Source organism: Miniopterus schreibersii (assembly GCF_964146895.1).
Source record: "Miniopterus schreibersii genome assembly, chromosome: 10".
Taxonomy (NCBI): domain Eukaryota; kingdom Metazoa; phylum Chordata; class Mammalia; order Chiroptera; family Miniopteridae; genus Miniopterus; species Miniopterus schreibersii.
In genome coordinates this window covers 62,484,421-62,509,651 of record NC_138110.1, presented here as the reverse complement: position 1 = coordinate 62,509,651, position 25,231 = coordinate 62,484,421, and the positions used below count along the sequence as shown (strand labels likewise).

At 44.4% G+C, this 25,231-nt stretch overlaps 2 protein-coding genes across 3 annotated transcripts in view; both read left to right on the top strand.

Annotated features, from left to right (window-relative positions):
• The window catches only part of CSNK2A1 (casein kinase 2 alpha 1), a 52,185-nt gene extending 48,140 nt beyond the window's left edge, over positions 1 to 4,045 (top strand). Inside the window, exons 14-16 of one of the 2 annotated variants that reach the window (XR_013999761.1) lie at positions 938 to 1,034; positions 1,618 to 1,769; positions 2,276 to 4,045. The gene's annotated coding sequence lies outside the window, so the exon portion shown is untranslated. Of the gene's footprint in view, positions 1 to 937 lie in introns of both variants that reach the window. The other variant, XM_081150135.1, reaches the window with a different exon arrangement.
• Positions 4,046 to 8,315: 4,270 nt separating this feature from the next.
• Positions 8,316 to 24,321, top strand: TBC1D20 (TBC1 domain family member 20). The gene is made up of 8 exons (XM_081148603.1): positions 8,316 to 8,519; positions 14,959 to 15,144; positions 17,511 to 17,591; positions 18,898 to 19,084; positions 19,251 to 19,352; positions 20,456 to 20,597; positions 21,430 to 21,617; positions 21,908 to 24,321. Exons 1-8 carry the CDS (start codon positions 8,450 to 8,452, stop codon positions 22,161 to 22,163), a joined length of 1,212 nt encoding a protein of 403 aa, XP_081004729.1. The 5' UTR covers positions 8,316 to 8,449; the 3' UTR covers positions 22,164 to 24,321.
• Positions 24,322 to 25,231: the final 910 nt, after the last annotated feature.

Sequence of the window (25,231 nt, the reverse complement as noted above, 5' to 3'; positions counted from 1 at the left end):
ATCTAGTTTTGTCATCACTTCCTAAAGATTCCCACCAGCAGATTCTCTCCTAAGATTAGAATAGGGTTTGAGTAGTTTAATCATTAGTTTTTGCCTGCCTCCCTCCTGGTAATTCCTCCTCCCTTGTGCCTCAGCTTTAAGGACTCCGACTGTTTGTTGGTGACATGCATGCTAGAGAGGCTGTCTTCCTAGAGCCTTTTCCTTCTTGAGGAAAAAATTAGCCAAAAGGCTTTGAAGTAAAGTCTCCACTTCCTTCCTCAAAATGAGTCTGAAAGCCTTGATGTCAGCTGATGCTCCACCCTATCTAAAGTGTCTCCTTGCCCAGCTGGCCGTGGCTCAGCAGTTGAGCATCAACCTAGGATCCAGGAGATCACGGTTCAATTCCCGGTCAGGGCACATGCCCGGGTTGTGGGCTACATCCCCAGCTGGGGGCGTGCATGAGGCAGCTGATCAATGACTCTCATCATTGGTGTTTCAACTCTCTCTTACTCTCCCTTCTCTCTGAAGTCAATAAAGATATATTTAAAAATAATAAATGTCTCCCTGCTTCCCCCACTGCCTTCACTACCACTATCCTATTGCCCTTTTTTCTTAACACCTAACTTTTTTTTTTAAACCTCACCCGAGGATATTTTTTTCCATTGCTTTTTAGAGAGTGAAGGAGGTGGGGGCATGGATGTGAGAGGGAGACATTAATTGTTTGCCTCCCACACAAGGCTCTACATGGGTCTGGGTTTTAACCTGCAACCTAGGTATGTGCCCAAGACCCTTTGGTTGGTGCATGGACCTGCGTTCTAACCACTGGGAAACACCTGAACTTTTATGGTATTATTTTGTTGATTTATTTATTGTCTCCCCACCTGCATATAAACTCACTGATTACCTTGTATATCTTACTAATCTGTGCATCATTATAAAAACCTTTTTTTTTTTTAAGTGGGCCAGTATCCCTCAGGACTGAAGAGGACTGAATGGAGTAGCACAAGGACAATGCTTAGCACCACACCAGACTCATAATAGATGCTCAATAAATGGTAATTTCATCATCTATTCCCACTTCCACCTTACCCCTCCCCACTACACAGTAAGTTAATAGATGTACTGTTGCATAAAGAGCATCTCAAGATCGGTAGAAACTTGTCCTTAGGCTTACAACTGTAATTATAAGCCACAAGCCCCAGACTGAATTAACATGATAAGAAAATGTTTGTTTAATGAGTCCTTGGTGAAATTATAAGTGACTGAAGGCTAAACAGTGATCCTCACCCGATAATGTGCAGAAAAAGATGCCACATCTATAGGAATGCTGTACACTTGTGGCATTTATTTTAACAATTTTACATAGATGGACATAAAGTATCCTACTCTAGGAGGGAAGTGCATGCATTAAATATGACAGGTTTTCAACAGATGCAGGTCAAGTTTCTAATTTGCATTGCCTTGTTCCCACCCTTCAAGATTTATCTCTTAAGATTTTATTACTCTGTCTCTGAGTTTTTCATTTCTCTACTAAAAGCCAAATATTTTTGCACTGTAGCAAATTACTATCTGGATTTGCCTCTCTCTGGTCATACCAGGGATTCTTACTGGCCTTAATGTAAGCAGCTCTCCCACCAGGTACCTCCAGATGGGAGTTTATGGGATGGCCAGTCTGTTTATTGGAGAAGTTCCTAAAGGGATTGGGTATTTCTGAGTCTGCTTCATTCTTGCATCACCTGCTTTGGCAGCGTTTTCTTGGCTCCTCTAAAAAGAAAAAGCAACAGCAGCCGGTAAGTGGTTTCCTGATCCCACCTTGGGGGTCAGAGTCAAATATTTGTAGACTTATCTCGAAAGACGGCACCTTGCTTCTGTGTATTGAGTAGTTCTGTGAAGAAGTCCAAATGGCCACAGCTCTCCACATCTGATGTGGACCTCGTTCTGTTCCCCTTCACCCACTCAGCTTCGTCCTCTGAACCCAGGGTTCCTTATGCACCCACCTTTCTGACTAGAGTTCATTTGTTTATGTAACATGCCCTTCAGCAAACATTTGTTGGTGTCCATGAGCCTAGCCCTGTGCTAATCACTGGAGATTGAGAGAGATGAGGTGCAAGCCCATGGGGAAATGTGTTCTCTTCAAATACAAAAGCAGGAAATGAAACTGCATTTGGAATCATTTCAACTGTAAAAAAATTAAGTTCTCCAGGGAAAAAAATCAGGTTGCCCAGTCAGAATGGTAGACAGCTAACTACTGCACCAAATACATGAGGATGCTGACTAAAATGATAATTTACTTTAGCCAATTTCAAGGAAAGAAATGGAAATTCCTAGGTGGCAGAAAGGAAGACAGAATTCATCCTGAAGGTAAGTGGGTATTGAAGTCACTGTGGCCCCCAAACACCAGGCTTGGATACAGATGGGCTTTAGGGCTAGTGTTAGAATGCCCCTAGGGAGGTAGGACGTAACCTCAGGGCCTTTCATGGTAGAAAGTGAAATAATCCCCAGGCACTTGAAAAGGCTGCTTCTAGAAAAAAAGATTGTAAGAAAACAGTATTAACTGTAGTTGCCTCTGGGGGTTGAGGTTAAGATAGATGTCACAGAAAAACAGTAGGAAGAAAGGAGTCCTGAGCTCTTAGGCAAAGGGAAAATGGTCACAGAAGCGTTCCCAGAGGAGGGGCTGCTGGAGCTGGCCAGGAAGAGACCCACCCTTAGCCAGTTCAGCCTGCCAGGGCCAGCACCTGAGATTAGAACCCATGTCTCCTGACTCAGTCCTGAACAAAAAAATTTATCCTCATACAGATCTGTAGGTCAACTGGCCCAGGTTCATCTTATCTTAACTGGGCCCATCCAAACGGCTCTACTTCAGATTAAAGATTGGCTGGGCAACTATGGTGATTGGATTTGGGTTTGTTCCATGTGGTGGCTCCTTTTGGGTCCCATGCTGAAGTTGCAGCAGCTGCCCAAGGCATGCTTTTATTTTAAATCCTCACCCGAGGATATGTTTCTGTTGCTCTTTAGAGAGAGAAACATCATTGTGAGAAACTGATCAGTTGCCTCCCCTACGCGCCCCAAGTGGGGATCAAACCTGCAACCTTTTGGTGTACAGGACAATGCTCCAACCAACTGAGCCACCCGGCCAAGGTCCAAGGCATGTGCTTGTGGATTGCTGGAGCACAAGGGGCCAAATGAAATCACACACACAAAGAAATATTTGAAGAAATAAAGGTTGGGAATTTTCCAAAATTGACAGATACCATGCCATAGATCCAAGAAACTCAACACCAAGCAGAATAAATTTACACACATAAGGCATAGCACGTTCAAAATGCTAAAACAAAGTCTTAACAGGCAGCTCAGGGAATAAAGTGACAACTGCAGAGGAAGCAGAATTAACCAGGAACCATTCAAATGAGAAGACAATGGAATGACTTCAGTGCTGAAAGAACAAAGAAACCTGTCAACCCAGAATCCTATACCCAGCGAAAGTATCTTACAAAATAAAGGAGAAAGAAAGCCTTTTTTAGACAAAAACTGAGGAAATAACATTGCCAGAAGACCTACAAGAAATACTAAGGAAGTTCTCCAGGCAAAGGAATATGATACCAGATATTTAGATCTACACAACAGAATTAATACTGGAAGTGGAGTAAACGAAATAATTGTTAATCACCTTTAACAAGTCCAAAGTAGGAGGTCAACAAACTGTATAGGAGCAAATAAGTATTTTAGGTTTTACGGGTCATGATGAAAGCAGTATTAGACAATAGGCAAATGAGCATGGTTGTGTCTCAATAAAACTTTATGGGCTGAGATTTAAATTTCATATTTTATGTGCCAGTAATTTTGATTTTTTTTTCCCCGCCAATCATTTAAAATTGTAAAAGGCCATGCAAAATAAAGTATTGGGCTGGTTTTGGCTTGCGAATGGATCATCCTTTGCTAATCCTTTGCTAAAGCAAAAATATTAGCAATGAATTATGTGTTTATAGCATATGGATAAATGAATTGTATAATCATATGATGAAATGTTGAGCAATAAAAAGAAATAAACTTGATACATGCAACAACATGGATTAGTCTTAAAATAATTTTGCCGACTGAAAGCCATACCAAAAAGACTACATACTGTATGATTCCATCCATTTAAAATTCTAGAAAATGCAAACTATAGCCACAAAACATAGTAAAGTGGTTGTAAGTGTGGGGCAGGGTGGGCAATGGGGGAGAGGGGATTTTTGAAGAAAATAGAAGTATGACAATAGCATGAATAGAAGGAAGTGGGAATCTACTGTTGTAAGGTCTTTAGACTTATTCCACCTGAAGCAGGATGTTATTTGAAGGCAAACTGGTTAATTAAAGATGTGTGTTGTAAATCCAAGGGCAGTCATTAAAATCTTACACCTCTTTTCCCCTCAGTCCCAGGGTTTTGGACAGCGCTCCACCCCTGGCTCAATGGTGGAGCATAAGACTCGGCCCTAACCAAGTGGCACATGGTGACTTCAGGCCTAGGCAGGTGACAGAGTCAGCCATTAAGACGTCAACATATTTCTTGGAAATGCTGAGACAAAGAATTTGAGGTATTCGCAGTCAGGTGTAGAACATATGGTGAGATGGGGAGCTGTCAAGAGTCATGTTATGACCCCCAAAGCCTATGTAGGGTTGTAATTCAGTCAACATGAAGAAGTGGGCAGCTGAGAGATGGAGATAGGAGATGCAGAAGAACAAAAACTTGTTATGTGAGCCAATAAATCTTTGAGCTTTGGGGGGATGAGATTTTCAGTCACTTGCTGTGTAACAAAATACCACAAATTTAATTACCTGTTTTTGCAGTGCAGGTATCCAAGTGTGGGGTAGCCAGGTCCTTTACTCAGGGTCTCACCAGGCTAAAGTCAAGTTGTCAGGCAAGGCTGTGATCTTGACTGAGACTTCATCCCCTCTTCCAAGCCTATTGTTGGCCAAATTCAGTTTCTTTTGGTGTAGGACTGAGGCTCTCCACTCCTAGAGGCTGCCTGCTATACCCTGTCATCTGGCCTTTTCCCCAGCATGGAAGTTCACTTCTTTAAGGAGAAGTCTCACAACTTCTTTTAAAGGACTCACTAGATTGTCTATGCAGGTCAAGCTCCCTTTTGACCTCAGAGTCAACTGATGGGACCCTGATTACATCTGCAGGACCCCTTCATCTTTGCCTTATAACATCACCTAATCACAGGAGTGAAATCCCATCATGTTCACAAGTGCTGCCCACACTCCAGGGGAAGAGATAATGCAGGCATGTACACCGTGGAGTGGGAGTCTTTGGGACCATCTCAGAATTCCACCTACCACAGGGACCTAACTGATGCCCCTGTTCCCTACACTCAATTATGAATCTCTTGGTTTCTGGGATTTTCCATTTTCTTCCAGACTTGACAGGTTGTCCCCTGTCTCTGTTTGCTTGGCCTTACTCATCTCCATTAGAAACTGAGCGATTCAACATTTGTCACAGCCTGGCACCGGTTTGGTGCTCCTTAAACAGTTGTTATAAGTGGAGGTTATTCTTATACTGGAAGTGAAGATTAATCTATATTATATCAAAGACCACATTCAGTGCTAGAAGTATTCTACCCTGCTGTCTCCATCCAGGCCAAACTCCTGAGAGGTCCTGCCTGACCTGCCCCTGCACACTTCTCTGCCCTCACTAGTGTCAGAGTCCACTTTCTCTTTCATACTGTGCTAAAAGAACACTAAAGCGCTTACAGTTCTAGACTGATTTGCTTTCTCTTAGCATCATGACAGTGCCTGTGCTCTTTTCTCAGCCTAGAGTGCTCTTCCCTACACCAACTGACTGACTGCTCCCATCCTTCTAGATAAGCTTAGAAATCACTACCGAGGGCATTTTCCTTAATCCTCCTACCCCTCTTTGTGGTTTGGGGTTCTACAACACTAAGCTTCTTCCCCCTTCCTAGAACTGGTCACCTCTTGTAAGTTGCAGAGTCCATCTCCCTACCAACCTGAGCTGTCCAGGAAGCCAGAGAATAAAGCTTCATTATGTTGGGTCCCAGCACTGGCCTGGACTGGTTAAGGTCCATGAATACTTATTGAGCAAACAAACGGATTCAGTAATCTACATGTGATTTGGGGTCTTCTGAGATGTTTATGCTCTCTGGTGTCCTGGGCCCCATGGCAGACCAGCCCAGCAATCTCTGGTTCACCTACAGGCTCCAAGTTCATGCAACAGGGCAGTGGGCATGACCATCACAATGTGTGAATCATAGGCTCGTTTCTGTTGACCCAGGAAAGCTTTTTAAAAATTCTCATCTGCCACCTAGAGCTCCTTTCAAAGAGAGTGAACGTTAGGAATGACGAGGCAAAATGACTGGCATTCCTGATCACGCTGACATATAGAGCTCCATGGTGATGAACTGCAACCAGACAATGTGCTGCCCAGAAGATGGGGTATCAGCCTGGGACAGGAACTGGTTATCTCTGTGGAGCACCTTGTTCATCTTGCTGAGCACTTACTTGGCAGTAGTTTGACCCTCTCTCTCTCTTCCCTGAGAGCCAGCCACTTCCTTGTTGTACAGAGGATGAGAGCTAGCCCAAGCCTCACAAAAACAACACACTGCTTAGCCCTACAGCTGTGATGATGGGGAGGGGAGCGGGTCACTGTTCAGTCACTACCACGGGCAAGAATCCACAGGCCAGCACAGTAACAAGGGAATAAATACCCAAATTGCTTGAGTATATTACTCCCAAATCGGGATGACAATTCTTTAGGGCAATAAGCATTTTTTTTTTAATGTTTTTATTGACTTCAGAGATAGGAAGGGAGAGGGAGAGAGAGACACATCAATGATGAGAGAGAATCATTGATCGGCTGCCTCCTGCACGCCCCCTACTGGGGATAGAACCCACCACCCAGGCATGTACCCTGACGGGAATCGAACTATGACCTCCTGGTTCATGGGTTCATGCTCAATCACTGAACCACACTGGCCAGGCTAATAAGCATCTTCTAAACTCAACTACAATTTAGAATCAAGTCTAAAAATGTTTTGAAGTCACAGGGCTAATATTTTTGCATTAAGTAATTTATGCAAAAATGTGATGCTTTAAATTCTTACAATATTTAAGATAATTTGGGGAATTTTCTAACAGATTCTTGTACTGATTACAAATGTGTATTTGAGTAATAAATTTGACTTGTGATTTTAAGTTAAAGGCTTATTAAATTTATATTGACACATTTAAAAGAACTCATGACGACAGATTTATTTAATTTATAAGAATTACATAAGGACTCAAAAGGCTTTGTTAGAAAATTGTGATACTTAAAAAAGGAATGTGAATTATTAAATTTATAAATGCAATTTCAAATCTTGAAAAGGAATTTAATTAACCAAGTTTATTAATGGGACCAAATATGTGATTGTTAAAATTGACTACATTTATGAATGGAATTGTAAAATTTTTGTCAGTTGAAATTAAGAAAACTCGATTTGGGGATTTCTAATTTTACTAAACTGAATATTAGTTTTAAAAATCAAATTAACCTCAAAGTAATCTTTTCTGCTCATGAAAGCTACTCAGAGGACGTTTTTAAAGGGGACTTACAATGTAAAGGTAGCTAGGCCGTGGAACTTGGATTGGACAGGATGGGCATGAAACCAAGGGGGCCAGTAGTCAACCCGGCGGGCTGGGTACTCGGGAGCACGAAGGCCTGTTTCGGGTGGGGGTCATCCAACAGCCAGAACCCGGGGACCCCGAGGGGGCGGGCGCGTTCGGCCTCAGCAATAGGGGTGTGACCGAGGGAACGCGCGGCCGACTGACGAGAAAGCACTGTCCCTGGCGACGAGGTGGTCAAAGACCCAGTGAGACGCTCACCTGGGACGCGTGGCCGCTCTGTACGACTCGAAGGGGGACACCGGTCACCCATTCGTCTGTGGGAACGGCGCCTTCCGGCGCCGTGCAGTGAGCCACCTGCTGAACCACAGCACCTGGTTCTGACGAAACCCTGAAGTCGCCGGGTATGACGGCAGGAGCGCGTGGGTAGGTGAAATCCTTGCGGAACAAAAAGGATAGCTTTTAATCGTGAAGTAGTCACTCTGCTTCCCAACAACTCTGAGTTCAGTACTTTTATTACGATCAGTATCACTTTACAAAGAAGGAAAGCAAAATAAGTGACGAAACTTGGGCCGGAACACACTTGCCTTAGAGCGCCACGCTCCGCGCCAGCTTCTGGCGGAGCTGGCGGCTCCCCGCGCTCTCCCCCCACCCCCGTCTGTCTGTCTAGGGCGCCTGCGCGCGTGCCCAGGGCCCGCCGCTCGTCCCCGCACGCCGACTGGTCAGGTGCCGGCGCGGGGGCGGGCCCGTGCTGGGGGCCTACGCGCCTGCGCGCAGGGCGTCCGAGCCGAGCCTGCCGGGCGGTGCGGGCGCGTCTTCCCTCGGCTCCGCCACCAGCCGGGGCTCGGGCCCGGGCCCGGGCCCCCGGGACATGGCCTCCCGAACTGCGCAGGGCGACGGCCCCACGGCCAGCCGCTGGGACGACGGCCAGGAGACTGCAGGTACGGAAGGCGGCCGGGGCGCCGATGGGCGGCCTGCGAGGACGGCCGGAGGGACAGGGGCAGCCCTAGGAGACGGGGACCGCTCGGAGGAGCGGGTCCCGGCGTCCGCGGCGCCCGGCGGGCGGCCTGGGGCGCGCCCATCGCCGCGGGCCCGGTCGGGACGGCGGGAGAGGAAAAGGCTGAAGGGACAGGAAGCCTAGAGTCGGGTCCACGGATGCCGAGGAGACCGGAGCAACCGCGGTGACAGGGGCGCATCCCCCGTGGAAGGACGGGGCGGGGACCCCGCCCGGCCCGGCGGGTCCGAAAGGGAGAGTGGGCCTGAGACAGGCTCAGGCTCACCCCCGGCCGCCGGCTGTCGGCCACGTCCGCGGACTCGCGCCGCCTCCCTAGTTGTGAGGCAGGTTCCCGAACTTCCTCTCGCGCCGGCCTGGTTTGCGTGCTGTGAGGGACCGCATATTTCCCTTAATTGCCATGAAATCCAGCTCTTTTAAAGCCTACGGCTCCGTGGTCCTTAGTTCTTTCACAGGTTGTGCGATCATCGCCGCTAATTCCCGAGTATTAATATTCCGGAGAGAAAGCCCATCGCTCCCCAGTCCCCACGGTTCCTGGCAGGCACTAGGCTACTTTATGCCTCAGCCCCGTCCCGCCTATTTTAATGTTATTTAATGGTACAAAAAGCGATTTCCTATTTTTATACTGTTTCATACTAAACAATTATTTCTATGAAATCACGGTTTCGTTGTGCACTGTTTTCAAATATGTTTTACATATCATTAAGGTATGGCAGTTAAAACTATTAATGTTTACTCCGTACCACGTAAAATAATCTTTTTTTCCTCTGGGGAAGATTAAAGTAGCTTTCCCACTTTTTCATCTTCTGATGGACACCACGTCCATAATAGAGCCAGTTGACATGTTCAACCCACTTACTGTGGTGAAGCACCTGGTATCTGCACCTTGTTTGTCTGGGCTCATTTTCTGTTACCCCCCTTTTCTGCTGTTCTAGTCCTGGATGGAAGTGGAGCTCACGCATATGGCTTCCCTGGGCCCTTTAGCCTTGTAACTCTTTGGTGGCGTTCGTATGACATCTGTCTTCGTGGCATAATAGTCCATGCCCCAAGTGGTGCAGGCCCTGTGACCTGTTGTAGTTGTTTTGAGGCTTTACCTCCCAGCGTCCTTGACTTTACTTCTCTGGGCGAATGGAAGGAGCAAGTTACGAACACCAGGAGCTCTCCTTTGTAGAGTTCATGATCAGAGTTTGTAGAGTTCATGGTTTACTCTGGAATATTTTTCTGCAATGTTGAGGTAAAGCAGTCTCTTAATACCCACTTGTCTTTATGTGTCAAGTAAGGAATCGCTGCTAATTCTAGTACAGTTTGTTGAAACTAAATAGGACCTCCGAAAACAGAGGCTGCATTGTTTTATTTTGTTTTTAGTAGGAACCTTACTCAAGAAAAGGTAAGGTTTTCCTCTCCCACTGTCTTTCTCCAGTACATATATGAAGATCAAGCATAAAATTTAAAGTTAATTTTCAATGTTAACATCAGGAGTTCAAGGGGTGGGGTAGGGCAGCATCCGTCTGAGGGGTTCTCTCTGTCTGTCTCTCTCACTGGCTCTTTCATTGTTTCAATTAAAGCTAACATTGCTTAGTTTGAGTTTAACTGCTATTTAAAGACTCCAAAGCTTTCTTGATATGCAGGCTTAAACCAAATAATAAGTATGGAATTTTGTACTCTCACACAAGATTCCATTATTAAGTATGTAGATCTTTTACCTGATGTAAGCCGTTAATGTGTATTTTGCTAGTATGGAAAAACTGAGAGGATGCATAGCTAGTATTCATCTTTAGTCCTTGCCTTTCCCTATATATACAATTCCCTAAGCCAGCTGCCTTTGGAGACACCTGTTGCTCTGAGGAGGCAGAAATCTTTACCTGGGTTCTGTAGCTAGGGTTGGGAAAGATTTGAAACAATAATGGGCTCAGCCATCCTTATCTGAACTGTTAGGAACTGCTTCAGTGCCCCTTATTAAAATGATCATTTTAATGGAGAGCAGGCCAAGTAGCACCTGTATCATTTTTCTCCTGTGTTGAGTGAATTGCTTTTCAGGCATCAAGGATTTATTTATAGCAGTGTCTTATATTTTGCAGCCAGCTGTAGGATAATCATTTCATTATGTCATGGTTACGATAGCCAAGAAGGAATTTGGAAGGTATCAACTTTGGAATATGTAATACATCTCTCTTATAAGTGAGGCAAAAGGAAATTGGAGAAGAAAGGATTCGGGGGATTGGGATTATGTTTATGCTACTTCCCGAAGAAATATGGGCTTTTATCCCAAGCCCAATATCAGCATTATCTTAAAGTAGATGTAGGCATTCATTTTAATTATTTTCCTGAGCATCCCAAGAGTATCTCTATGGTTTTCCTCTGAGATGAAGAGGGTATGTGTAAATTAGTTTTAATCGTGACACTGCTAACCCTTTTTTCCTCACTGTGTAATCTAGCAGTTGACCTTATCACTTTGTAATTTATATATCTCTAGCTCGCTTGAGTTTTCTGTTGTCTCCTCCCTTTTTATGTCACAATGAGAGCTTATATATTAGGTATAATAAATACTTGTGTGTGGGGTGCTGGCACACTTAGGAGTGCCTTCCTCATCTGCCATTAATACTTAATCACTCAACTGTGCGATTCAAGAAGGTGATATTGGGGCCTGAACAGACAGCAGCTAAATCCACATTTGAGTAGCATCCTACTCTGAGAAGTACCAGTAGCTTTAGAAAAAGACCAAAGAATCTACAAATCTGCCCAGCCGGGTGTGGCTCAGCAGTTGAGCATCGACCTAGGATCCAGGAGATCACAGTTTGATTCCCAGAGGGGCAGATGCCCGGATGCAGGCTCGATCCCAGCAGGGGGTGTGCAGGAGGCAGCCAATCAATGACTCTCTCTCATCATTGATATTTCTATCTCTCTCTCTCTCCCTCTCCCTTCCTCTTTCTGAAATCAAAAAGATATATTTTTTTAAAAAAAAGAACCTACAATTCTACAGTCATGTGCCACGTGACGTTTCAGTCGATGATGGACCGCATATGCGAAGATGGTATACCATGTAGTCTAGGTGCACAGTGGACTGTACCATCTAGATTTGTGTAAGTGCACTCTGTGATGCACAACAAAGAAATTACCTAACAACACATTTCTCGGAATGTATTCCTATTGTTAAGCAGCTCATGACTGTTTAGAGTTGTGCAGTGAGCATAGCAGTATGGACAAAATAATGTGATTTATTATAGGCCAGTGTTTCCAAAGGAACAGTAGCTAAACTAACTTCTTACTCTAGTCTGTACATATTTATTGTGTTCCCACAGAGCACCAAAAACAAGAAGATAGTAAATTTTGTAATTCAGGGTTAAAAATAGAATTGGAACAGTGTGTTAAGAGAACTGAGTACTAGAGCTGTGATTTGGGTTCAAAATTAGTAAAACTTCTGGCAGATTATTTACCAGAACCTAATGGAAATCCAGCAGATTGCAAAGCAGTGTTATTTTCTTCAAGATACGAGCAAGGATTTTCCTTTCCCCCAGATTGCTGAATAGCTTACTTGGAAAGAGGGGCAGGGTGGATATATGTCTAAACAAATGGAGGAAAATTTTCCACATTCTTAGCAAGTAGGTTAACAAGATTTCTAAATGTCAGTTTATCTCAAACAGTATTCATATTACCATTTAAGTGTTGTGATGTGTAGAAAGTACAAGGAAACTCTAAGTAAAAGAAAATTACAGGCTATCTGGTACTTTATATTCTTTGTTGGAACTTAATTCAATTCCTGCTCATATTTTGTCTCTGTCTGTTAAATAAAAAGTCTTCTCTGTGTCCTGTTTGTCTGTGATTCTTCTTTGAAAACATACAGCCTTTTCTTCCAAAGGATGGCCCTTCAACCCAAAGTAAAATCCCTCCCTGTCTTTCCTTGAGTGTAGGATAAATCCCAGACACCTCAGCAGGATAAATTCAGCCCAGCATCTTCCATAAGCTACATTTATTGCAGTCCTCCAGGCCTCTTCCCTCTTCCTTTACCTAACACTTCAGCCTCACAGAATTATCTCTGTGTTTTCTGGACATGATATTTCTTTCATATGACAAAGTCTTTGCACATACTCCTCTCCCTGGAATACTCTCCCTTCAACCACTCTTCCATGTGCAGTTTTCTTTAGGAAGGTACCAGAGTATATTCTTGGTGAAGCCTTTCCTGATTGCATGAGAAGTAGTCATTCTTTCCTCTAGAGTTTCATAATTCTTCATGATTCAGTTATATCACATATAATAATTGTTTGTCTCCCTCCCTACCGTGAGCCTCTCAAGTGCTGGGAGGGAATCAAATTAATCTTTTTATCCCCAGTACAGTGCTTACTACAAGTGGATGTTCATTAAATGATGGACTGATAAATGAATGGATAGACTAATGGGCAAGTGGATAGATGGATGGACAGACAGATGGACAGTCAAGCCAAGAGCTTGAAGCACCTTGTAAACAAACAGTTAACTAGTTAGGTGCCATGCTGACAGAGGAAATTGGGACTTAATTTTTATGATTTCTAGGTAGAGTAACCATTTAATTTAGCATCCAAGCTGGGACATTTTTGAAAGTGCAGAGAGCAGGAGGGGTTTGCTATGAACAACTATGCCAGAATTATAGGCATGAGCCAGGATCCCTCAAACTGAAAGAGATGGTCATTCTACTAGGTTACTGGGGAAAAGAACATCCTAGCCAGGATAACAGGTTTACCTAGGTGAAAAGCAACCTGTGTTATTTTCCTGTCTGCACCTCCAATTGCATATGACTCCAAACCAGGTAGTTCATATGTCATAGCTCTCATAGGTAGGTAAGCAGGACCATTAGGTACCAACTTGCATTTGTGTTAATAATGTGCGGCTTTGTCATGGAAACAATTTGTAGACTGTTGCCTCAGAATAGAAAATTGTTGAGGAAAGCTGTTTAGTGTCCCTTCTAAACCTAATCTACATTCCAGTGTTAGTCTTCTCTGAAGCCTAACCTGCCTTCCAGTGTTTATCTTCCACCTTACATAACTCCAGTGCCTTACACCTAGTATATGCTACATATATATTTTTAATGAGTCTGTTTACTGTAAAATAAAAGGGCTGTATGTTTCCTGTCTTCAAGCCTTTTTTCTGCTCTCTAGCTCTCTTCCCAGCCTCTTGAAATCCTTTTCCTTATTTTTTTTTAAATGTTAACTTTATTATTATTTTTAATCCTCACCTGAGGACATGCTTTTATAGATTTTAGAGAGAGAGAAAGGAAGATGAAGAGAGAGAGAGAAACATCGATGTGAAAGTGAAACATCGATTGGCTGCCACCCATACGTGCCTACTGGGGATGGTTCCCGAAACCTGGGTATGTGCCCTGACCTGGAGTTTAACCCGAGGCTTTTCAATGTATGGGACTATGCCCCAACCATCTGAGCCACCAGGCCAGGGCCCTCCTTTTTTTTTAAGCTATACTCTTCAATAATGTCCTCTCAGATTAGCTTGAGCCACAACACTCTCTGAGCTCTTAGTGTCCACACATTCCTTTTTTTAGCAATTATAGTGCATTTCTTTGTGACATCTCTTTTATGGTGTCTTGTTTAAATTTTCTTGTGTTTGCCAGTCCTAAAATTAGCCATTCTGCATGAGAACTCTCAGAGCCTATTGCTCCATTATTTTAAATAGAAAAATTATAATATGATAAACATCAGCCACAAATTCTCAACCAATTTCCTAAAAAGAAATTTAAACACAGTAAAATGCCTATGTATAAATAACAAACTATCACATAAGGATGTAAGATGCTTAAAACATTACTTCCTGATCACAGTAATTAATATGGTTTTTAAGAAACCGTTGCTTTGTGTATAGTATCATGCCTCCCTTACCACCCACACTGGAGACCCAAGTATGCCCTTTGATATTCTGATTTTGAAAATATTTCTGTGATGCTGATGTTTTACCAGTAACTGGAAACTTTTGTGGTTTTTTTTAAAAATGTAGTATTGAATTTTGGTGGCATGTATATACATCTTTCCTGTATAAACAACAGGAAAAATATTATATTAAGAGATATATATTCTCTGAAGCTTGGAATTAAGAAAGAACAGGTGTTCTATTAGGAAAACATTAACAGTAACTGTTAGATATGCCTGAATTTACTGAGCATTTATTTAATTGTAATTCCTTGCAGATTACTTACATGGTATATCTCCTTAGTGTTTTGCACATTATGTGCTAATTAAATATCTGTAGGTTGGCTTTAAATACCTGTACCTCAGACCAAATAAAGAGATTGAGCCCTGAACAGAAATTGTATATATGCTGAATATGTGCCTTATGCACCCCCTAACTCCTGAGTGTTTTTTTGTTTGTTTGATTGTTTGTTTTTGCAGGCTTTAATGCCAAAAAGAAAAAGAAAGTGGCAGAGATATACCAGGCTCTGAACAGTGATCCCATTGATGTGCCTGCCCTTAGACGCATGGCTATTAGTGAAGGAGGGCTCCTGACTGATGAGATCAGACGAAAAGTGTGGCCCAGACTCCTCAATGTCAACACCAGTGACCAGCCTCCTATATCAGGTAAGGGGTGGGAGGAGTACTGTGAGGGGAGCTTATTTAGAAGACAAGGAAAAAAGAATTCCAGAATCTTTGATTTTTATGCTAATGTCAAACCAAGAGTAGATGGGTAAATCTAAAGCATTCGAGGGTATGATTGGGCCAACTCTGAAAATAAGGCCAAACTAATAAGTAGAATTTTATTCAAAAATGGAATGAGCTTAGGTAGGTATATAGGGAGCTTCTATTGGCTAGGTGGAGGAGTTTATTAAAAATGCATATTCCAGCCCAGCCTGGCGTGGCTCAGCGGTTGAGCATCAACCTAGGATCCAGAAGATCGCAGTCAGGGCACATGCCTGGGTTGTGGGCTCGATCCCCAGTTGGGGGCGTGCAGGAGGCAGCTGATCTATGACGACTCTCTCATCATTAATGTTTCTCTCTCTCTCTCTCCCTTCCTCTCTGAAATCAATAAAGACCTATTTAAAAAAATGTTTTTTAAAAAGCATATTCCAGTCTGTATTCACTGAGGGTTGTAGGAATCTGTATTTTAATAAGCACTCCACCTAATTCTGATGTAGGTAGACTACATTTTGAGAAACATTAGGCTATGGGGAGAAATAATACTTTTAAAAAACACAAAAGCATTTTTATTTGGAAATACTATGATCATTTTAGAGTCTAAAATTCTATAATTCTGTGAAAAGCTATAACTTAAATAATCTGCAAGTCCCATGTAGTGAAAGGAGTTCCTTGGACTACAGTGCAGAATACAGAAGAAAGTCCTACAGAACAGTGAACTCACTTTGTCATGCATTCGCTCAGCAAACATTTATTGCTTTCCTGCTATGTCTGGCAAAAGTCTGGCTATTGGGCATTCTTTCACTCATTTGGCAGGTATTAGTTGTGCTCTTGTTTCGTGCCAGATACTGGAGATGATTAAAACAGCCTCCTCCAATGAAAGTTCACAGTGTCATAGTGCAGCTGAGTAGGTGTTAAGTTGCCACTTGTTTAATCTTTGAAGCTGGCTGCCTCGGAGCAGTCAGCTTTTGTTGGAAGGAAAAGGCGTTGCCATGTTCACACTCTGAATCCCGAGATGGTGTTCTTCTATCAGATTCCAGATTTCCTCTATCTTTATAAGATGAAGTCTGTGTGGGGAAGTTTTGCACAGGCTCCTCTGGTAGCTTTTGATTTTGCTTTGTGAAGGAAATGTAGACTTGTTATACAACACTCGGTTTGGGTTGAGGCAATGTACACTTGTTATATAAATGTATATATTTATATACGTATAAATATATATATGCATGTTTTGCTCCTGATCTGGTGCATATATATATATATCAGCTAGAGACTGCCTCCTTACTTTCACACTGTATTGGGCTTATCACCTAAACACAAGTACTATCTCCTATTTGCAGTGTGTTAGTTTTAGAATTTCTGGGTTGAGAAGTTAGGTTCTTCTGTTTTTTTCTCTTTTCTTTTCTTTTCTTTTTTTAAAACATATCTTTATTGATTTCAGAGAAAGGAAAGGAGAGGGAGAGAGAGAGATAGAAACATCAATGATGAGAAGAGTCATTGATCAAGCCCGCAACCTGGGCATGTGCCCTGACCGGGACTCGAACCCGGATCGCCTGGATCCTAGGTCAACGCTCAACCACAGAGCCACGCCCAGCCGGGCTGTTTTTTTCTTTTTTTAAAAAAATATATCTTTATTGATTTCAGAGAGAGGAAGGGAAAGAGAGATAGAAACATCAATGATGAGAGAGTCGTCATTGATTGGCTGTCTCCTGCACATTGCCTGTTGGGGATGGAGCCCACAACCTGGGCCTGGGCCCGGACTAGGAATTGAACTGCAATCTCCTGGATCCTAGGTCGATGCTCAACCACTGAGCCACACCCAGCCGGGCAGGTTCTTCTTTATATGAGTTTATCTTAATACTCCTTTCTGAATAGCTCAGTGCTTCCTAGATGTTACAGATGTTAGAGTTTTTTCAGTGGCCTATGGCTTCCACATTCATGATCTTGTTTGGTCCTTACAGTAACCTGAGAGGTCCATTATGGAAGGGAATATTCCCATTTTACAGACGTGGACTTTGAAATTCGGAGCAGTACCCCAGTGACTCCACAGAGGTTCCCTGGCCTCCTGACTACTGCTCTCCTGCTCTTTCCACCTGACTTTGCTGCCTCCTGAACAATTCTGTCTTCCCTCTTAGGTCATCCAGACTTGTGTGAAACAACATGTTTGGGACTAAACTCTGGATTCCTCTCCAAATGTTGTATTTTGAGTCATGTTCTCGTCAGGAAAATGAAGGAGTGTGTGAAACCACAATGTTTCGCTCCTGACCTGGCTTCCCAGACATTCCTACAGTGACATGTTCCTTTTCCTCCAATAGGGAAAGACTTACGACAGATGAGCAAGGACTACCAACAAGTGCTGCTGGATGTCAGGCGGTCCTTACGGCGGTTTCCTCCTGGTGAGAAGCTCTCTCCGTCTTGTTACATGGAAGTTTCTGTCCCAGTTGCACTTACTTTCTTGTGTTGATGCTTGCCAGTGCCAGGGAGTTTCTATCCCAGCACACAGTGTGACTTAAAATGTACCCCCAGTCTGCTGAGTCATTCATTTATTCCATCACACTCAGATCCCCACTGAAAGCCTGAGCCAAAGGTAATTTCTCTTCCCTAGAGGTGGTAAATGAAAGGTTTTTCTCCCCCTTTCAGAGCCACAGAAGAGACTTCTTAGGGATTGCTAGAGCCATGAGGCTGGCTTTAAAGAGCAGATTGGTTTGAAAGTGGGCACTAAGAACTGTTAATATCTTGTTTGATCCGATTTATAAATAGTGATATCTTGCACATATACATTATATTGAATTCTTTGAACTAGAAGGGAGGCCATTTCCTGCATGTTTAAAGAGGCTATTCCTAAAATTGCCTCCCCATTCCAGGAAGAATGAGAAGAATGACCATTGTTTCCACTTTCACAGTGAAGGAACTTGGCTCATGTTTATGATCTATTTCTCTTCTTTTGGCAACTCTACCTTTAGTCCCATGAAGAGAGGAGACTTGCTAAAGAAAAAATTGGTTGCCATGGCACACCAGTGTGCTGCAAGAATTTTTAAGGGGCTGAGATGGAGCAGGGGGCACTGTAGCCCTGTGTGGGGTGTCGGCGCAGGCCTCGAGATGCCAGGATGCCCGTGTCTGCAGTGAGACCAGGAGGTGGGGCTGCACTGGGCGGCTCAGCAGGTAGCCAGGACCATGTTGGGGCAGACCTGCTGCTGCACCATCTTGGCAGTGGGGGCCATGGGGAATGCGGCAAGACACCACTCCTTCAGGTGTTTGCCAAGGACGCCTACCCTGGGAGTCATGTCCCCACCATGTTTGAGAACTATACCTTGAGCTTTGAGATAGACAAGGGTTCATTGAGTTCAACATGTGGCACACTTCAGTATCCATTCCATGACCTTTCTTTTTCCTCTCCTCACTTCTACAGCTGTTCATCCTAACCTCCAGGCAACATGCTGTCAGATAGTCATACTACTAGCAATGTAAACTGTTGTGACTTGGTTAAGGTGTCTCAGCTCCCACTGTAAGGTTGCTAGTTGGTGGCTCTTTTCTATATGTCACATATTTCCTGTATGTGTGTGGATTTTGTTATGTGTTACCAAGATGCAAATTTCCTTTTATTAAGTACTTTCTCTGAAAATCTATTGCTGTCCATCTTCCTAACCTCTGTGTTACTAGGCTGCTTGCCATGTTCAAGTGCATCTCTCCTCCCTGCCCCAGGCATGCCAAAAGAACAGAGGGAAGGACTCCAAGAAGAACTGATCGACATCATCCTCCTCGTCTTGGAGCGCAACCCTCAGCTGCATTACTACCAGGGCTACCATGACATCGTGGTCACATTTCTGCTGGTGGTAGGAGAGAGCCTGGCAACATCCCTGGTAGAAAAATTATCTACCCACCACCTCAGGTACCAGCTCAGAGGAACATAAGAGACTGAGTATCATTCCCCATACCCCAGGGTAACTCCTCAGCCCATTTTCCAATCAGTGTTTTCAGTGGTTTGAGCCTCATTCCACCCCCGCCCTGATCTCAGTATTTGGTCCAGTCGTGCTCACAGAACTGTCTCCTTCCAGGGATTTCATGGATCGAACAATGGACAACACCAAACATATATTAAACTATCTGATGCCTATCATTGACCGGGTGAATCCAGAACTCCATGACTTCATGCAGAGGTAGGTATCTATGTGTCTACATTTATGTGTATACACACACACACACACACCCCTTCAACTTTCTAGCGTTTATTTCTTCCTCGCACGTCTAGCTTATCATCATCTTATATTGATTAGTGTTAAGTTCTTCTGAGTTGTCCTTTCTAGTTAACCAGCGATCTGGATAATTCAGTTCTATATAGAGTCTTGGAGCACTTTTTGAGTGCTCTGCTCTTTTGGGGATCTAAGAGATGTGACAGCCAATCCCTTGAGGAGTTTACATCTAGTGGGAGGAGGTGGACAAGTTAAGTATGCCAAGGTAGACTTTGAGGTTACTGCCATAAGAGTTCAGAGTCCTATAGGATCCAGAGGTAAGAAAGGCGGGGCCGTCTGTGTGTGGTGGTATTCACCAAGTACCTAGGAGAAGAAATATATCTTTGTGAATATCATATGTTTTTTATTTCTCTTCTGTTTAGTTGGAAATGTGTCCTTGGCCAATGCCTGACTCTAAGAAAAAAAATTATTGATTGATTGATTTTTAGAGAAAGAGAGAAACATTGATTTGTTGTTCCACTTATTTATGCTTTCATTTTTGTGCCGTGACCAGGGATCGAACCTGCAGCCTTGGTGTATCAGCACAACACTCTCACCAGCTGAGCAACGTGGCCAGGGCCTTTTTCCCCCCAAGTAATAGCTATGTCTTAAGATGTTTCAGTCATCTAATGTTAACTGAAAAATTAACAGAGTTGTGTTTTCAAGCCTGAGAATATGTGCCTGTGCCCCCCCCAAAAGAGTATGACTTTCTCAGAAGAGAAATTATGGTAAAGTTTTCTGTAAATAGGTACTTCTTGTTCCTGGAATAGACATTTATTGGCCATTAGGAAAGCACCTAGTGAAATAAGGCAAGCAGGGCCCTATTGTAGTCTTAACGTCATGATGGTAGGTACATTTTAAGAACTTTGTTTCTTTTGAAGAGAAAATGCTGAATTTCTAGGTGGCTGAATTTTCCAGAAAGTCTATTTCCCAAATGCTTTCTTCTCAGAGCACTGAGGGCAAAGAAGGCCCAGAAAAAGGGAAGGGATGACTCAGCAGGGAACCTAACATCTGGATTTCCTTGCTCCTAGTGCCGAGGTGGGGACCATCTTTGCCCTCAGCTGGCTCATCACCTGGTTTGGGCACGTCCTGTCTGACTTCAGGCACGTGGTGCGGTTATACGACTTCTTCCTGGCCTGCCACCCCCTGATGCCCATTTACTTTGCAGCTGTGGTAGGTACAGGCTGTGAGCCAGCAGCTAGGTTCTTATCACCCATTTCAGGGTGATCATTTCCCCTGAAGGGAAACCTGGTGATTATGGAAAGATACAAAAGACAACATTTCCCTGCTAGTGTGCCTGGACACCATTCTGTGCAACGGTAATGGTGAATGTCATGGAAAAAATTCTGGAAACAAAAAACAAAACAAAAAGTGTTCTCTGTAAAAATAAGTTTGGGAAATGCTGGTTAAACAAAAATAAACGGATTTGTTTATTGCATGATCCGTCTGAACATTTGAAATGCAAGCTGCCATTGTGAATTAGGTGTTCTTGTTGACATTTGGAATGAATATAAACTGCCAACTTTGGGCTTAAGAAAGGAAGGGATGTGGTATTATGATAGAAAATTGAGATGGTTTGGGGGTGCTCCAGTTATTAGAGGGCCTGAATCATTGAGGGTGGGGGTGAAGGTGTGGGCTCACAGGCACTCTTCAGTGCTCTTTAAAGAGAGCAAGGCCATTCTTTCTACTGTTTTGAACCATTTTTTCTGTGCTGGAGCTCCAGGAATCTTCCAGTAATCCCTCCTCTTCTTCCTTCTAAAAGAATCTCTCCCTCATTTAATTGGTCAGTCTTTCACATCATCAGGTAGAAGTTTGCCTCTAGCAGGAACATCCAGCCCAGTAGGAAAAGCACTCAGATATGTACATTATTACTTCCTAGATGGTTTTCCAAACTTTTGGGGTGAGCCCTGTCTGTTACCAGTTTAAATTCATCTCTAAGAATGATATGCACGTAGCCAAGGCCTTGCATGTTCTGGTTCCTGATGCAAGGCTTTGCTCTCCACAGATCGTGTTGTATCGAGAGCAGGAAGTCCTGGATTGTGACTGCGACATGGCCTCAGTCCACCACCTGTTGTCCCAGATCCCTCAGGACCTACCCTATGAGACGCTGATTAGTAGAGCCGGAGACCTCTTTGTTCAGTTTCCCCCATCTGAACTTGCTCGGGAGGCAGCTGCTCAACAGCAAGCGGAGAAGTGAGTGAGGCCAAGCCACTGGATGAGTTGGGGCAGGGGGTGGGGGCGGGGGTGTTTGTTAGTGAGCAGAAGTAATGAAAGATGATGTCTGGTCAGGACAGGGCTGGGGGATGTTTCCAGAAATCTAAGCTTATGCCAGCAGAATCCCTACTTTAGTCTTGATGGGTCTTTATCAAGCAGAGTTTTCTGAGCAATGGATGGCTCTGCCCTCAGCCTATTTAATCTAGTTTTTCTTTCCTTCGCTGTTTCTTCGTATTATTTCCTTCTTTCTGTCTCTTCCTTTTCTGCAGAACGGCAGCTTCTACCTTCAAAGACTTTGAGCTGGCATCAGCCCAGCAGAGGCCTGACATGGTGCTGCGGCAGCGGTTTCGGGGACTTCTGCGGACTGAGGATCGAGCAAAAGACGTCCTGACCAAACCAAGAACCAATCGCTTTGTGAAACTGGCAGTGATGGGGCTGACGGTGGCACTTGGAGCGGCCGCCCTGGCTGTGGTGAAAAGTGCCCTGGAGTGGGCCCCTAAGTTTCAGCTGCAGCTTTTCCCCTAAATGCCAGAGAAGATTCTTGCTCTGACATTACTTTAAGGTCTCGCCCTTCCGTGGAAGGATGGGGAGGGGTGGGATGTCCTTTATTAAAAGGGTTTCTGTCAAGGGTTTTCTATTCCTACCACCCTCCCTGCTTGTCCATGGTTTGCCTTTGCTTCAGAGGCCAATAGCAGAGCCTTTCTGACACTGGGCACTTGGGGGCCTGGGCATAGAACTCTCCTCCCTCACAGTGGGCTTCTGAGTGTGCTCTCCGCTGCCTCCTCTTGTGTTGGAGGAAGTGGGGTTTTTTTAGCTCCCAGCTGCCTTTGGAACCCACTGGGCCTGGTCACTGGGGACCTTTTCAGTTGCCTAGTAGTAAGGAAGCTGGACCACTGAATGCCCACCTCACAGCTCCTCCTGTTCTGTCTGCTTTGGCCAAAGAAGTCCGATGGTGGATTGAAGGCAAAGGGGCAGAGAGGCAAGCCCAGGAGTAAGACTAGCCCTTCCTGAGAGCAGCTCTGTTAGCTGGTCAGAAATCAGAGAGAGACAGATGGGAACAAGGTTACTGGGTAACTTCTGCTGATTTTCCACCTAGAAATCCCAGGTATTTCCAGTCAAACAGGAAGGAATGTTAAGTTTTAGGGCTCAAACATAGACTGGTTTTACCTGCCCCCCCTTTTTTAATCCTCACCTGAGGGTATGTTCATTGACTCTAGGGGGAGAGAGGAACATCGATAGGTTGCCCCTCACTTGCCCTGACTGGGGATTGAACCCGCAGCCCCTTTGGTGCACGGGCAATGCTCCAACCAGCTGAGCCACCCGGCCAGGCTTGCCTGCTTTTTTCCCCCTACCTATTCTCGCCCACAAGCCACACAAAGTTGCTTTAAAAAGACACTTTTATTACCATTTTTAGAATTATATAACACCCAACATGTAAAGCACCCTCACTTTAAAACAGTAGTTCCTTCATAGAAGAATATAGTTCTCATCAGAAGGATGAGCTTCAAAGACCCTGAAGTGTCCTTTGCCTCAGTTTGGCATTTCACATTAGCCAGAGTTGCAGTTTGTAAACACCCCACACTCCCAGGGTGCCCTCTTCGGGTCTGCCTTTCCTGTTTTCCTCAGATCACCTGTCTGATCCCAGATAGGCACCCACTCACTTCCTTGGCTTTGTTTTTTGGGTTCGATTTATCTCCTTAACTGCTGGTCTCTCCTTCCTGGTTGGAAGTGTCCGTGGAAATGTTCAGAGCAGTCAGAGTGGTAGTCCTGAGACAGCCGCTCCTGCCCTCGGCTGCCTGTGGACTCTCCCGGCCTTAGGGAACAAGCTGGATCTTTCAGTCCTTCTGGGACAGCGTTTCCTCTGAGTGCCAGATATGTTTTAGATGAACTCTGGCTTGAAAAAAGTGCCTTTTGCTTCTTTAAAGGATTGGGGTGTGTAGTTTGAAGCAGCCATGTACTTTCATTTTCCTGGTCTCTCTCTAGCACTGTTCTGTCTTAACAAGTGTTTTAATGTGAACATGCCTGAAGCATCTACCTGCTATACCCAGACCTCCACACCCTTCCCATGTGCTCAGTGTGTGCAGAGTGGAGGGCAGGTAGCATGCCAGACGGCTGGCCAGCCCAGAGAGGTTAGGAGAGGCATCTACACTAAGTTACACTCAGCACTTTAAAGATAAAAAAAGCTCAGTGATGGGTCATTCTCTAGAGCAGGAGTCCCTCCTGGGGTGTGATGTGGACAGACTAACCCAGGGAGTGGAAGATACATCAAGACAAAGGAAATTTTTTCAGGATCAGAGGTGCTGGCATGACAGGTATTCCCAGTCTTCTCCCTCAGCAAGTTTGTCCCCTTGCTACAAATGGACAGCAGCAGCGGCATCTCCCGCCACGAGCACTGGAGCCTGTCTGTAAATACTGAAGGAATTGATGGGGAGAGGAAAGGAGGTGCACATGACCAGGGTCCCAAGGCCACAGCTTTTTGGAACCCAGGAAGCAAGTGGCATTTGCTTCTGTTGTGGCCTAAGAAGGAGCAAGTTCACTTGTTTGATAGCTTTGCTGACATCAGGATTCGCCTTGTCAGTGAGAAGAAACTATTTTCATCTTCAGGTGGTTTACTATTCTGTAAAGAATATGTGTAAATATTTTGTACAGAGCCCTGTATGAAATACACAGCCATATGTGGTTACTAATCTCCTCTTCTGTCATTCTGTCCTGTCTACCACTTGTTAGGAGTGGACTCTGGTCTTAGACAAATGGCCTTGGTGCTCCCTGCCTTCCACCCTGGCCTGGGACTGTGCCTGGTCTGTGGACTGCTGCTCAGCCTTGACTGGCCTGGAGAGCTGGGATAATACCTGCAGTCCTATTTCTGTTTCACCTGCAATAAGTACGGCACACACTCCAGCTGCTGCCAGGTGGCCCTGGCCAGTTAAGCAGCACAAGTGGTGTGGGAGATTCGTTTGGGGTGATCTTGACTATTTTTCACACTATTCCGGGGATGCCTGTTTCCAAAGGCTGACATTGGGGTTTAGAACGTAACCAAAGCCTGATGTGAACGTAACTTTGCCTCCACATATAATTTCTGTCCCAAAGGAGCTTTGAGAGCTTTTTCTGGCCAGGCTTTTCCAACATCATCATAACACTCCCTGCTGTTGGTTATTGCGAGCCCAGAACAGTACCATGTACCTGTTGCCTTCATCCTGAGGGTAGGCCAGTCATGGAGGCAAGAACCCATGTTGTCTGGGATGCTTATTAATGTTTCCCTGGCCCAGAGGGGAGAGGTGAGAGCGCCCAAGGCTGAGCTGGCATCACAGCCCCCTGACCTTGTCCCACCACCATAGGCCAGCATCTGACTCGGAGAACACAGGGCTGGCCAGGATACTGCCCTGCCCCTGGGAGCTCACACCAGGGTTGCGTTGAAGGGACAATTCATTTTGAGTGGCAGATTCACTGGCAGTTTTATAGGAATTGATGAGTGTAAAAAGTAGAATTTTGAAAATTGGAACATTGAAGGTGTATGTGGCATGAGAAATATTTGTGTTTTTTCTCTCCAGTTAACCTAAAATTCTTGGGATTTCCTGATAGGAGTATCTTTTGTT

Excerpts from the sequence above, each read along its gene's own strand:
- TBC1D20 (XM_081148603.1), top strand. The coding sequence starts at position 8,450 with ATGGCCTCCCGAACTGCGCAGGGCGACGGCCCCACGGCCAGCCGCTGG. Across the intron at positions 19,353-20,455 it reads CTCCATGACTTCATGCAGAG|TGCCGAGGTGGGGACCATCT; the intron begins GTAGGTATCTAT and ends CCTTGCTCCTAG. Across the intron at positions 20,598-21,429 it reads CCATTTACTTTGCAGCTGTG|ATCGTGTTGTATCGAGAGCA; the intron begins GTAGGTACAGGC and ends TGCTCTCCACAG.